The sequence below is a fragment of the Fundulus heteroclitus genome, chromosome 14, assembly GCF_011125445.2.
Source record: "Fundulus heteroclitus isolate FHET01 chromosome 14, MU-UCD_Fhet_4.1, whole genome shotgun sequence".
NCBI lineage: Eukaryota > Metazoa > Chordata > Actinopteri > Cyprinodontiformes > Fundulidae > Fundulus > Fundulus heteroclitus.
The window spans coordinates 6,594,765-6,609,611 of NC_046374.1; the positions used below are offsets into that span (position 1 = coordinate 6,594,765).

General features: G+C 40.0%; 1 protein-coding gene across 4 annotated transcripts in view; it reads right to left on the bottom strand.

Moving 5' to 3' along the window:
* pde5ab (phosphodiesterase 5A, cGMP-specific, b) overlaps positions 1-14,847 on the bottom strand; it is a 121,669-nt gene that overhangs the window by 11,598 nt on the left and 95,224 nt on the right. For 3 of the 4 annotated variants that reach the window (XM_012861466.3, XM_036146183.1, XM_021315873.2), the window contains exons 9-16: positions 12,609-12,717; positions 12,446-12,530; positions 11,806-11,981; positions 9,596-9,655; positions 6,904-7,050; positions 2,933-3,058; positions 458-552; positions 163-250 (exon numbers count right to left, since the gene is read on the bottom strand). In XM_012861466.3, the coding sequence (XP_012716920.2) occupies positions 163-250; positions 458-552; positions 2,933-3,058; positions 6,904-7,050; positions 9,596-9,655; positions 11,806-11,981; positions 12,446-12,530; positions 12,609-12,717 (886 nt within the window). The remainder of the gene's footprint in view (positions 1-162; positions 251-457; positions 553-2,932; positions 3,059-6,903; positions 7,051-9,595; positions 9,656-11,805; positions 11,982-12,445; positions 12,531-12,608; positions 12,718-14,847) is intronic. The other variant, XM_012861467.3, reaches the window with a different exon arrangement.

A 14,847-nucleotide genomic window follows, 5' to 3' on the forward strand; every position in this document is an offset into this window, starting at 1 on the left:
CAAAGCTGCTCTTTGACAATTGTGCACCTTTTCCTTAGTTTTTTTTATGTACATAGATTTACATTAATATTAGCAGATTTTAATATGAGTTCAGGATTGACACCTCTATCATGATATAAAAATAATGCTTTTGGTCTGGAGTATATGTGTAACTGTACGTACAGGACTGTTGAGGATCATGAGGCACTGGTCAAAGTGGTGATGCTCCATTGTAGAGTGGCAATACAGCTGGGCCAGTGGGTGATCACTCCTAAAGGCAAGGCAAGTTTGTTTATAAAGCACTTTTCAGTAACAGACGATTCAAAGCGCTGTACATGACAAGTGTAAGGACTTTAGAACTGGGTTGATGTGCTCTTCTTTCTTAGTCTTAGTGAGGATGCGCATCAGTCATCCACACTATAAAACCATCAATGTTATATAATCAGGCCTCTCCCCCTCTCTGGCTGTCCTGCTGTACCTTTGTATGTAAGAGTTGTTGACTCCTCTGTGGTCCAGGTCATGGCAGAGAGTTGCAATCATCAGAGCCAAGATCTCCAGATCATTCAGGTTGTTCTGTCCAAATGAAGGGATACAATCACCTTGTATGCTTTCATACTAGCAGATAAAAAATAGTTACCATAATAAAACCCAATACACAGAACTGATATAACTCTTCAAGCTTCTCAATCTGGACGGTAATTAAAACTGTTTGGGTATATGACCACGGTGCTTTATAATGAATAATGTAATTATTGCATTGGCTCTGCTCGACCGACCATGTCCAGGGCAAATTTGAGTAAAAAAACAGATAATAACCAAATAAATACTTTGCATGAGTCTCAGAAAGTCTCAGAGCAAATGCTACGAGAGTTCTGAATCTTTGAAGTAAAAACATTGAAGACACAAAGAATGACTCAAGACTTCTGCACACTGCTCTATATCAGCGGTAAGCACGCCTGCATGATTTAATCAAGTCACATTACTTTCTGCTGTAATGATCACAGCTTTGGCTATGATTATTTTCCCTGTTGGTCGTCTCAGCCTTCCGTATAGTAGCTGCTCTGTCCCTGATTGCTGGATGAATCTGTTGCATGCAGTCTAGGCATTCAGTTGGTTTCTGCAGAAACCATACGTAAGGTTTTAGGACTGGATGGACATGTTATGAATAAGTCTTGTTCCCAGACAGCTCCTGTCCAGTTCTGCATTGGAGGTAAACATTTTGAAAGTTTGGTCTTTACGATCATTAAGTCTCCCGATCTCCCCGTGTTTCTGGTAGCCACCTGGCTAGCTAAACATAACCCTCCCATTAATTGGAGGCTTGAAGAAATTCTAGGCTGGTCAGAGAAGTGTTTGGCGAGGTGTTTAACTCCTGCTGAAGGCAACACCATCTGCAAGGATGTTTATGAAGAAACCTACCCAGATCTTTCCAAGTTTCCCAAGGAGTACCTGGATTTGAAGGAGGTTTTTAATAAACATAAGGCTACTGCCCTACCACCTCACTGTCCTGATGACTGCTCTATCGATCTACTTCCAGGAACCATGCCACCTAGAGGACGTACCTATCCCCTTACAGCATGAGAACATGAGGCCATGAAGAAGTATATTGAGGAGGCATTAAGAGCAGGTATCATTCGACCTTCCTCTTCGCCTGCAGATGCGGGCTTCTTCTTTGTTGGCATGAAGGATGGATCTCTTTGTCCATGCATAGATTATTGGGGCCTAAATTCCATCACCGCCAAGAACCGTTATCCCCTACCACTGATGGACTCTGCTTTTGATATCATGACGTTGAGTTTCTGGAGCAACTCTAACCTCGACCCATTTCAATTGGTGGGTTCAAGCCTAAGAACCAATTTAAATGAGTTGTACAAATCCTGCCAACATTTCAGATAAAAAATATTCATATCCCCGACTGATGTAGACATACAATTACTTTCATTTAACAAAGAAGGTTTTTTTCGGACAGGAAATGAGACTCACGTCTCACAAACTATAACCTAAAATCGAAAGCAATAATTTTTCATCTCAGTTTCAGTTGATCGTCTTTATTCGTCTCAGACTATATGCAGAATCCACCAGTTTGACTTTGGTTCTAGTGCTTATAGCATACAGACATTACTATACATACAGTATGTATGTTTTCTAATGTGTAAAGAAAAGAAAATGTGGTTATGAGCTGTGAAAGTGCAATTTATTGTATTTTGTTTCACAGCAGAGTATCTGACTACTCAGGCTTTGAGGTGTTCATCAGATAGACAGCCAATAGATCCCCAATATAAGGGATGGAATAGATTAAAAAAATTACATTTTGATAAAAATGGCTTGTTGAACAATATTTACATCACTCCCAAAAATCAAGAGAAAAATCTTTATTACTATTAAAGCAATCCAAACTTTCATCTAATTGCTTTTTACAGGTCTCCTCTGGCATTTTGATTATTTATCTTTGGTGATGAGCTCCAAGTTTTTGAGGCAGTAAGGCCTCCTTACCATCACCCTAATCTTTAGCTTCTTCCACAGATTCTCTGTCAGATTCAGGTTGGGACTCTGGCAGAAGAAATATGTTTGTAAAATTTAAAAGTTAAAAGGTTATTTTAAATCTAAATTTGTTGAGGGTGTAAATGTTTTTTTTAGCTTAGCTGTATAGTTAAGCCTGTTTGTACAACGTTGAGCCTGGATGGATAAGAGACAATACGCAAAAATTGTCGATAAAATGGCCTAAAATCGATAGGGTGAGTGCGTGTAAACTTCTGACCTGTAGTTAGGTAGAATTTGTATACCACTTAAGGTGACTTAAAGTCTGTCTAGAAATATCAAGAAGAATTTATGACATAAGTGGATTTTCCTTCTTGTGACAGTTCTCTCTTTGTGGGTCTTTTAGATTTTCCTGACCTGGAAACCTATTGATCAGTTTGAGTTAATAAGAGGCATAGTTTAATAAATGCGCACCAACCTGTAAGTGTCCTGACTTGAGAAGAGCAAACATGCATTGAGCCGTGTTCAATGCATGTCTCCAGTTGTGATACGCCACGTTCTTTCTGTAGTTCTTCCTAACACTCAGAACCCACTGGCATAAATTCTACAAAAGAGAAAGGATGCAGTGAAAGGTTCAGATGCCTGGAAGGAGGATAACAAACATCAATTCATAGTTTATGAAATCAAAATCAGTTATTACATTGCAAAGCTTTGTGTAATGCTACTTGTATATAGAAACCTTTAAATCATGAATTCACAAACGAGACAATATACACACCTTGAGTCATATTTAGACAGAAACCCTATCTGAGTGGTGCCAAAATGCTATGGCATATTTCTTAAAGCAGTTACACTTACACTGAGTTCTCACTGCGGCCATCACACTGCCTCCTACCTGCATTTCACATGTCAGTAATCAATTCATATCAGTTTATTTATATAGTGCCAATTCACAACACATCATCTCAAGGCACTTTACAAAAAGAAGCTAATTAATCAAATCATACAGACAGCACATCCATTCCAATTCATCTTAGTCATCAAACAATGCAGTTTAATTCAGTTCACCATTCAGATTGGTAAAAGGTTTTCTAAGGAAACTCAGCAGATTGCTTTGAGTCATTGGCTTTGCAGCAATCCCTCATACTGATCAAGCATGTAGTGACAGTGGAGAGGAAAACACCCCTTTAACAGAGAGAATCCTGCAGCAGAACCAGGCTAAGTGTGAACGGCCCTCTGCCACGACTGACTGTGGCTTTGAGAAGTAAGAGCAAGGACAAAAAAAATAACAACAACACAGAAGACAAAAAAAAAATCAGTAACAACAACAACTCCACCACAGAAACAGTGATCCAGAGTACTTTCTTTAAGAAAGAAAAGTAGAGAGTTCATAGCAGTAGTAGCAGCCACTTTAGTGGCTTCGTATAGGAGGAACACAGCAAAGCAGACAACCTCTGAGATAGTTTTTAAATCTAGTGGATAAAAGAGAGCACACACAGTTAGCCACAGTAAATGCTCACCCGAGCGATGGTTTTAGGTGAAAAACAGGCTAAACACTGAAAGACAGAGCCAATTGTAGGCCTGTAATTTCTTAAGTCATCTTGGTCAAAACAAAGTTTCTTAGGTAAAGGTTTAATTACAGCTACCTTAAAAGCGTGTGATACTGATCCGTTTATTAAAGAAAGATTCATCATATCTAAAATGGAGACAGTAATCAAAGGAACCCATCCTTAAATAATTTGGTTAGGATTGGGTCCAACATACAAGTTTAGTTGAAGCTAATATTTTTAATAACTCAGAAAGCTCAACTGGATCAAAACAGTCCAAACCGAGATCAAGTCTTACAGATATCTGCAATGCTGCTTCACATACTGTCTGTCCTGAACTGCAAAAATGATGATGGTTTAAAAGTTCATACAGATCATAGGAAAAAGGGACTAGCCAGGAGTGATATTATTGCAACCTTATTTGATTGTCTTTTGAGATGTGACAGTAGTGCCTCTTCTGTCGTTGACTCCTTAGTTAACTACCAAAGTAGTACTAATACCCAAAGCGTATTGTAAATAGAAGTAGCTTTGGTCTTGGCTTCTCTCATACTTGCATTAGCTTCAGGCCACTGGGAGCAGCTAATTTGAATTTACACTGAATACAACACAGAGTTATCTGCAGCAGGTAAGAGATTAACTGCTTATAACCTTTCAACACCACCTCGCTTCAGAAACCCTGAACTAAGACACTGAACACATTTTAGAGTCTCTGTTCCTGAAGAACAATGATCAGACAATGAAGACTACAAACAGCTGACCAACTGACTTTTCTCCTTGAGCCACAGTGGACACAGATTCCCCTCAATGAGCTCTAACACTTGCTATTGTGGCTACACAAATTTTAAAGCAGCACTAAAAGTAAGTTAGGTTTTACGCTCTGGTAAACGGGACTGAGTGTTTGCACTTCACAGATTAGATCCAAGACTATTTGAGGTGTTTGTCGAGTCTGGTAAAATAAAACTCATCTCCCTTCCAATAAATCGTGGTTTCCTGCTGCACTACATTCTCAACATGAGCTGTCTGTAGAAATAATTCTACCAAGGCACCACTGAGAACGCCACAGCATTATTCAGCTAATCAAATCCTGCCTCATTTTCTCCGTAGGGATCATAACATGATCGTAGATTAGATTGAGTGACTGCAGTGAAGAATTTTCTAGAATACCACTAATGTAATAACATGTGGTGCAGCTTTGCTCGCTGGGTGAGATGCTCTGGGGTGGCCAGAGTGCCAGCTTTCAGTGTGAATGTCAGACTGATAGCCGGCTCTGCCTTAGGCCCCTCATTTTCTAAAATCAAAGCTGTTTTTGTGACCCACTCCAGAGGTCAGCCTCCAACATACAAGGAACTCTTCACAAGCAGAGCCTGGTGAGGAGGATAGCCACTCACTGGCGTTTGGGCCATGTTGGAGCTGGGGGGGGGTTGCTTGATGAGGGGATCCGCAGGCTCTGACAGAAAGCATTAGAGGAAGGAAGGATTTTTGGAGGAAGAGGGTAATGAACGGACTGCGGGTACATGTGTGTGGTCTCAGGTTTATAGATGTTAGAAACTACAGGTATTAACACTGTTAAAAATGTATGCAGTCGTCATAATACACTCGTTTACGTACACTACTGACAAGAGGTATATTGTCGTTGAAGTTAATAAAATAAAATAAATGTTTTCTTGAATAGACATTTCAGTTTATTGATATGTTAAGAATACTTAACAAATATCATCTCAAGGCACTTTAAAAAGGCAAATAGATCGTGTTTATACAAAGTCAATTCCATTCAATCACAAATTAAACTACATCCAGTTCAAATTTCTCCTTGTCATTAAACAATGCAGTCATTTTCAGTTTATTCAAATTGTTTAAAATATTTCAAGTCACTGACTTTGCAGAAAGTGCTCATACTGAGCATGCATGTGGTGACAGGACAGAGGAGAACTCCTCTTTAATAGGTATGAGCTGCCATCTGCCTCAGCCCACCGGCAGGCTGAGAAGACACAGAAATACTCAGAAGGTGTTTGTTGTGGAAGAAAACGTTTGGTCATCATGAGCTTGAATCAGTGGCCTGTGGTTGGTCAGTGTGACAGACTCACTGACTGCCAGTTTACAGCTCCCATGACCTAAGAACACCTACGACAAATACGAAGCAGTGTCGGATATTTTCTAGGAAAATGGCACAGTGTGACATCTGATTCTTGTCATATTTTGTGAAGCCATGAACTCTTGTACTGCTGCCTACTTTCCCTCTGCCTCTTTTCACTGTCAAACTCTGATAATGAGCACATTGATTTTTAAAAACTTGCTGTCCATTTATGTATGGACTGATATCTGCTGAATCTGATGCAATTGTGCTACAGCAACAAATCGTGACTTCGTTCAAAGTTGCAATGGGATGGGTCCTGAAAGACTTACTGGTTATTTTTGTGAGAGCAGCTTAGATGGCAAATTTTAGCCTTCTCCCAAACCTTATGGTGAAGAGACTGGGAAGCAACCAATCACATCAGACCACCTCAAGCATGAAGCCTGGATACATTTAAGCCGTTCTGCAGTATAAGACTCCAGACTTCAAACCTTCTAGGCTGGCTACAAGTCAACAAGCGAGAGTCCAGTTAACAGGCCTGAACATACCTCTACATTTATGTGAAAACGAGATGGTGTGTGCTTCCCTTCAGCGTGCAATACAGAACAAAAAAAAATATAAATATATATTTTTTACCATGGGAAAAACATAAAAAAAATTACATCAAATCCAGTGTAACCAAGAAAAAATAGTCACGTGTGACATATTTTTAGTCGCAGCCTGTAGGGTGTTTGTCTCTTAATGTAACCAAAAGACAAAAGATGAACTATGAAAAGCTTCTGCATTTTCAAAAGAAGAGGTGCAACATTTGTTGAAAAGGCAAGCTCTTACCGTGTACTTCATTTGGAAGTTCTGGATCAGGTTGAGGTCAACAAACATGCGGATAGTTGCAAGGATGGTTTCAGCGTCTGACAAGTCGAAGTCACTGAAGCTGAAGTCCAACAGACGCAACGATTGTGCTGAAGGGACTGTGGCCACCTGCAAATATCACAGCACATACATTATGAGGCGGAAAGGGCTGCAGAAGAGAACATTGTGCATTATTCAGTTGGATGATGACTTCATATGTTTTTAGATCCTAATTTTGCTTGTGTCACACCCTGTTACAACTTCAACAAGCCCATTATGAAGGCTTCTTATATTGCATTGTCACATAAATTGTATGTAGTAGCCTCAAGGGTACAATGTTCTTGAAAAATCAAGCCTGTGTCCTAGATACCAGATCATTTGGGCTCTTTGTAGCACCCAAGGGAGGCCCCTTCATCAAGCTGTGCTGTTAGTTCAGTCCCTTCCCTCTAAGAAGAGAGGAACAGAGCAGGACCTTTTCAGCTGGTCCTATTCTTTGAACTAATGATAAAGATAGTCTTCACTATGTTTGATCAGAAAACCAAATCATAAAACTCCAAATTAGCTATCTGATAATATAAGAAATGTCTATCTGCAGGGAGGTATTTTCAGAATGCATGAAAAATTATATCCATGTGGGGTCCAGGGTATGTTAGTTCCTTGTACGAATCTACTGTTTGATCTACAGGTAAATTTAAAAAAAATAATAATATTGTGAAAAATTAAAAATTTTTTTTTTCAAAAAGTGAAACTCATATTACACAGATTCATTACACTTGTAGTAAATATTTCAAATCTTTAGTTGCTGTAATTCTGATGATTGTGGCTCACTGTAAGCAGCCATCTGCCTCAGCCCAATGGCTGCATTTTGGATAAAAATACAAAAAAAAATACAACTTGAATTTTTTTTTATATTACACCCACTAATCAGCCAATTAACACCAACCAAGCCTCCTGAGGCTGTCTGTCGTTTTTGGTCAGTAGGTGACACGATTATGGAGAAGACTGCTGACAGGACAGATCTCTGACACCTTCCATAAGAAGAGGAAGCCACAAAAGGTTATTGCTAAAGAAGCTGACTGTTGACTATGTGCTATCACTACACATATTTATAAAAAGTTGAGAGGAAGGAAATATTTTGGTAGGAAAAGGTGCACCAGTAATAGGGATAGCCACAGCCTTCAGAGGATTGTTAAGGAAAATCCATTCAAGAAGCTTCAGTCAACTCAGCTGAAGTCAGAGCATCAAGAGCCATTATGCACAGATAATTCCATCCTGAACCAGAGACGACGTCAGAAGTCTTATCTGTGCTAGGAACAGGACTGTTGCTCAGTGGTTCAACTCCTTTCAGATGAAAGTTCAGTTGCCATGCCATTTGGAAATTTGGAAAGGTCCCAGAGACTAGAGGAAAAGAGGAGAAGCATCTTGCTTGAGGTCCAATGGCCTACAGTTTCCAGTTAGTGATGATCCAGGGTGCAAAGTCATTTGCTGCTGTTGGTCCAGTGTGTTTTCTGAAGTCCAGAGTCATCTACTGGGACATTTTAGAGAGCTTCCTTCTGCTGAGAAACTTTATGGTGATGTTGATTTCATTTTCCAGTTGGACTTGGAACCAGCCCACACTGCTAAAGATACCAGAAGCTGGTTCAGTTACCATGGTGTTAATATGCTTGATTAGCCAGCTAACTGGCCTGAACAGATCCACATCAAGAATCAATGGAGTATTGTCAAGAGGAAGGTAAGAAACACGAGACCCAACAATGCAGAAGGCCACTAATAAAGCCAGCTGAGCTTCCATTACACCTCAGAAGAACCACAGGGTGATCACCTCCATGCTGCGCCACATTGATGCAGTAATTCAAGCAAAAGGAGCCTCAACCAGGTAATGACATACTTTTCAGAAGTTTGACATTTCTGTTTAAAATATCCTTTTTATTGGTCTTGTGTAGTGGTCTAATTTTCTTAAACATTTTCTGTGTGATGTGCCTTTTAGAGCTGAATGGTGATTTCAGACTAGGACAGTGAAATTAGCAGGCTAAGCTAACTAGCACAGACCAACATAACGTTGCTGTGATTAATGTCTGAATACTCGGTTAGAAATGGCTGGGATAAAGTCTGTATAGGCCCGTTTGATGAAAACACTGAAACATGGAGATTCTACACAGAGCATTTGAAATATCCTGCGAAAGCTAACGACGTTGCGACTGAGTAGCATCGTGGCCATATTTCTGAATGTAATGGGACCGAAGACGTTTACCTGCTGTGTCGCATTGATCAGCCAGAAGAGCCCAGCACCTGAGATTATGACAGCTCATTTTCAACAGCTCATTTTTCTCCCCAGCCCCTACTTACTGCTGAGCGTTCACGTCTTAATGAAAGAAACCAAGAAGGAGAGTCAGTAACTATGTTTTTGGCCATTCTAAAAACCACTGCCAAGCAGGCGACAGTTTTTGGCCAAAAGTCTTGTCCTCGATTTGTGTGTGTGTGTGTGTGTGTGCGCGCGCGTGTGTGTGTGTGTGTGTGTGTGTGTGTGTGTGTGTGTGTGTGTGAGTGTGTGAGTGTGTGTGTGAGAGAGACAGAGAGAGAGAGAGAGAGAGAAATTGTGTGTACACATATTGATGTGTAATTGTGTCTCAAACATGCACAGGTTGTTCGATTAAAGGAAGAAATTTTAATTTACCACTGTTACCTGGAGTTCCCGGGTTTCCTCCTCAGTGGCAGAGGCATGATACGACAAAACCTGGAACACACACCAAGATAAACTTCAGCCGCATGCTACAGTAGATGTACGCGTTTTATGCTGCATATCTGAAAATAACCCAGTTTTAAAATATATTTAAATATTTTTGCCTGGTGCTGAAGACATTATTATAATGGTCTCACTTCCGCCTGTGGTTTCCTGTTCTGATGAGCAATGTTGTATGATACTGATCTTTTTTGTAGCAATAATAGAATAAAAGAGTTGTCATCTGAGCAGGCCTTTTAAAATGATGCACAAACCTAAACATGACCAAGAAGTGAAACAAGTGTTACAGTTCATGGGTCAAATGTCAGTCTATCCCAAAACTGAACAATGTAGGAGCTTGGGTACAAAGTCGGTTCTCCCTTTCTGTCCCAAAACAGAAGAACAACTGAGAAAAATATTCATTAGACAAGATGCAGGAAAACAAAACTGCTGAAAATGTTCTATTCACTTTCTATCCTACAAGTTTGCTGTAGACAATTCAAAGTTTTACATGAATCTGATTTACAGTAAAATCTAAATGGCATGCGGCACACCACCAATAAAACCTCTTACAGCTTTTTCAACATGGTCCAGTAGAGATGACTGAATGTTATACACACCACACTGTAATTCTGAACTACTTTGTGCTGGTCTATTACATAAAATCCCAATACAAATTCAAAGGAGTTTTTGGTAAATGGTACGGAAATATGGAAAAAGCCCAGAGGGGAGAAACTTTCCTCATTTGAAGCAGAATGCATTGAAAAGGCACATGGTTTTATTTTGTGCTATGAACCATGAAAATCTCCTTCAGTCCAGTTGAGTTTTAATTACAAAATAGCAGATAAAATTAAACCCAGAGCATGTAATGGAGATATCCATGTGATTTAATTTACAACCTAACACGTCCTAGTTTGCCCCCGGGGTATTAAGAATATTCTGATCAGATCTATGTTAAGACATTGTTTGGTAAATAATGGCCCTTTTCCACAGGCTCTTCTTGGCCTGGCTCTACCCAGCGCTTCCCCCTTAGTGAGCATTTTGGCAGTGGTGGGTACATCTAACCAGAAGGTTAGATTGACTAACTCACATTCCATAAACAAAAATTTCAGCTTTACTAAACCGATGATAAATGAGGACATCAAAAGAAGCTAACATTAGTCGGTAACTGCTAACCAACGGTTGTCACTCATGCTGCGTTCAGACCGAAAACATCTCGCGGAGCAAAAAGGCGTCCAACGCCTCAACTTGGACGCTTGTGCACTTTGAAGTCAGACGTACAGACACCCAATGGAAGGTACTAACCAGGCTTTCTTCCACTTAGCTTTCCATTAATATCACAGAATACAGCTTTATACGAGCAGCCACCTAGTGTTTCTCTTATTTATCCATCTTTCTGTCTCTCTTTTTATGTTTATATCTCTAACGTGTACATTTATACATGGTAATATTCTGTAGGCTACCTACCTTTCTTCCTTCCTAGTTCTTAATTGAATGAAAATCTCTTTAAAATAAGATCTCCTAGAGTTTAGAATATTTTTGAGTGTAACTTTATTCAATTTTAATTTTATCACACTTGGGATCTGCTTCTGATCCACTCATGGGGTCAATCTAGCGACAAAAATGAGATTTCTAAGAATAAAGCAGCCATCTGTTTTAAATATAGTAAAGAGAATTGCTCCAAGGACTGAACCCTGTGGTACTCCACAAGTGCCCCTAGAGTTTGAAGAAGATTTATTATTAACATGAACAAAGTGGAATCTGTCAGACAGATACGATTTAAACCAGCCTAATGCTTTTCCCATAATACCTACAGTATGCTCAAGTCTTTCAAGGAGAATATAGTGATCAACTGTATCAAATGTAGAACTAAGCTCTAACAGGATAAGCACTGACACAAGTCCATATCTGAGGCCATGAGAATATCATTAGTGACTTTCAACAGAGCTGTTTGATGGTTACTATTTCAGCCTATGGCTTTTTTACAAGTCTATTGAAACCTGGTAAACAAATCCTGTTGTACTATAATATTTTCATGCCCAATAGCAACAACTGATTTGTGACAAAGGACCATTGTGTTTGTTTCCTAGTATTCAGTGAAGTGAAACACTGTATTCTCCTTCCTAATGTGTGCCATGTTTATACAGTTTGTTTGCAGGGCTGACCTCCAGAGTGACCTCTTGCTTGGCCATGGCTCTCTCCACTGTTTCATACATCTGCGTGTTCTGAATGCCGAGGCCACAGAAGATGGCAAACGCTTCCAGGAACTGCTCGTCATTTCTATTGAATGCCTTAATGCTGCTTGATGTTTCGTCCGTTTTGTTCACCAACTGGCACACACCTAAAGGCGTGCAGACAGACACACAAAAAACAAAATTGCCACTTTTGTCTCCTGCTTGGATATGATACTACCACCACTATTCACTGTGGATGTGGAGTGCACCATCTTCCAGATATTTTTTGTGTTCCTACATGGCTTGTTGCAAACTACAAACAACAGCTCTTATGGCTTTTTTTCAACAATGGCATCTTCTTACCTCTCTCCCATGAAGCCCAATTTTGTTTCTTTAAAGGTATAGTGGACGATTTTTCTTCATGTTGGTAAGAAATGCCCAAGTCCCTTGTTGAAAAGCTGAGCATGTGCAAGACCATCCTACTTGGTCTTCTGTTCCTTCTGTTTCTCACATTTTAATTTCTAAAAAAATGTTTTCAAAAAACTTTCTCCTGCACAACGTTTTCGTGGTCTATTAGATCAAATCCTATGAAGTTTGTGGTTGTAAACAAGGAAAGCAAAATGGCTCCTACCTATGACTTTGTCTTTTTTGCCATTCCTGATGGGGGTGCAGAGCAGGCTTTTTATCCGGCTGCTGGAGTTATCAAGACTTTCACACTGTCAAATAACAGGAGGGATGATTATTAAATGGGGGAGAAATAGAAAAGAAAGTTTTAGAAAGTGCAAGGCACAGACCGTCCAAGGGAAGCGCTGGTCCTTGGTGACGTCTGCGATGTTAAGAGGCTGCATGGTGTTTCTGACATACTGAGCGTACATGTAGTTTATCTGACTGACATCACAGTCTCTGGGGAGAAAAACACACAACATGACAAATAGCTTAAGATTTCACCAAGCTTGATGACATGCTCAAAGTGAACTTCACATGGATTACACCAAGCATCATTAAGTGATGCTTGGTGTAATCACCTTGCAGTCAGGGTAGCCAGCAACTCTGCTGAGGGAGAAAATGGTAAATGGCTTGTACTTGTATAGCGCTTTAACTAGTCTTGACGACCTCCAAAGCGCTTTACACTACATTCAGTCATTCACCCATTCACACACACATCCACACCCTGACGGTGGTGAGCTATGTTAGTAGCCACAGCTGCCCTGGGGCAGGCTGACTGAGGCGAGGCTGCCACACATCGGCGCCACCGGGCCCTCTGACCACCGCCAGCAGGCAATGCAGGTGAAGTGTCTTGCCCAAGGACACAACGACAGAGACAGTCAGTGCAGGGGATCAAACCAGCAACCCACCAATTGCAAGACAAACTCCCTAACCTCTGTGCCACATCGCCCCTAAAAAACTCTCATGTACATACTGCCTCAGTTCTTGTTTTTCTGAATTATGTTTTTTTTTTTTTTTTTTTTCAAAGATTGTAGTTTGCTGTTTTGCTTGCTGTTACTTGTCTGCCTGCTTTTTACATGATACAAGTATTGGAGTTTGAAGTCTTGTGTGTTGGTGACTGTAAAGTCAACAACACATTATTACTCTAACACAGAATTACTAATAAGGATTCTTTGGAAATGACAGACAGTCAGTGGCAATGAGATCCAGGATCAGGATACTGCATCTTGTCTAATGAATATTTTTCTCATTTGTTCTTCTGTTTTGGGACAGAAAGGGAGAACCGACTTTGTACCCAAGCTCCTACATTGTTCAGTTTTGGGATAGACTGACATTTGACCCATGAACTGTAACACTTGTTTCACTTCTTGCTCATGTTTAGTTTTGTGTATCATTTTAAAAGGCCTGCTCAGATGACAACTCTTTTATTCTATTATTGCTACAAAAAAGATCAGTATCATACAACATTGCTCATCAGAACAGGAAACCACACATCTTACTACTTGATATGTTCACAAAATTATGTTTCAATACTTCCACTGCTACATTCTATCTTAAAATTCTGCTTTGAAGTAAATGGGAAAATGACAACTTGCCTTATGCCACAAATGCCTTGATTATATGGAGCTGACTAGGTGTGGACTTCACCAGAGTCCAAAAGATGTATACAATCTGATCAAGGTCCTCCGTAAGCCGACCTGCTCAGATTCCACACAAAACCTTGCTCCACTCAAGCTACCCTGAATTAAAACATCTGCTGGATGATGGAGGGCTGACTGCAGCTCGAGGGCAGCACCCGAGTCCATTTCCAAGAGCTGAGCCGTCTGTCACATATGTCAGTTCTTAATAAGCTTGTTTGTTGCCTTTAGCACGTGACAAATCATGGAAAATGGATATCTAAATAAAACATGGAGTTAAACTGAGAGCCAGTGGATTTTGGCTGCAGTGCTGTGGTGGGATGGTAGGTTTGAGAGAAGGAGGGATTATTAGTGGAGGCAAAGTATGTCAAATAGGTAAAACATATTTTGGTGTGCTGTGTGTATTGTAAAAGGAAATGTAGAACATATGAATAGATTGGTGCAAGTAAACCAATGTGGAAAATATGCACTAGTTGTTGCACACACACTTCCAAGCAAACACACACATTTTGAATCACCATGTGTTGTTTTTTTTGTTGTGCATTTGAAATATAGGCACTTCATTTCATAGTAATTCACAACTTACTACTCACTTCTCTGTTGCAACAAAAAAGAACAGACATCACCTGTTTGTGTGTACGCTGCTGAAAGATATGGTCACATGCATTGTGGACTGACTTTTATTTACCTTAACTATTCCTTACTGATTATCAAGCTGGGGCAATATCATCAGAAACTGACCCTGGGTGTGACTGGGCCTCTAACCTTAATCCCTGTAATCAAAGAGTCGTGTTTGCCACAATTTTGCAATGTTTGTAAAAAACAAAAACATTAACATTTTTCTAAAAGGTTTTTAAATTCAAAAACATGTATCTTTCTCTTATATTGTAATGATACTTTTCCTGAGGCTAGCGAGTGATATCCCTTATGCCCACAGGTGGGCACCCTC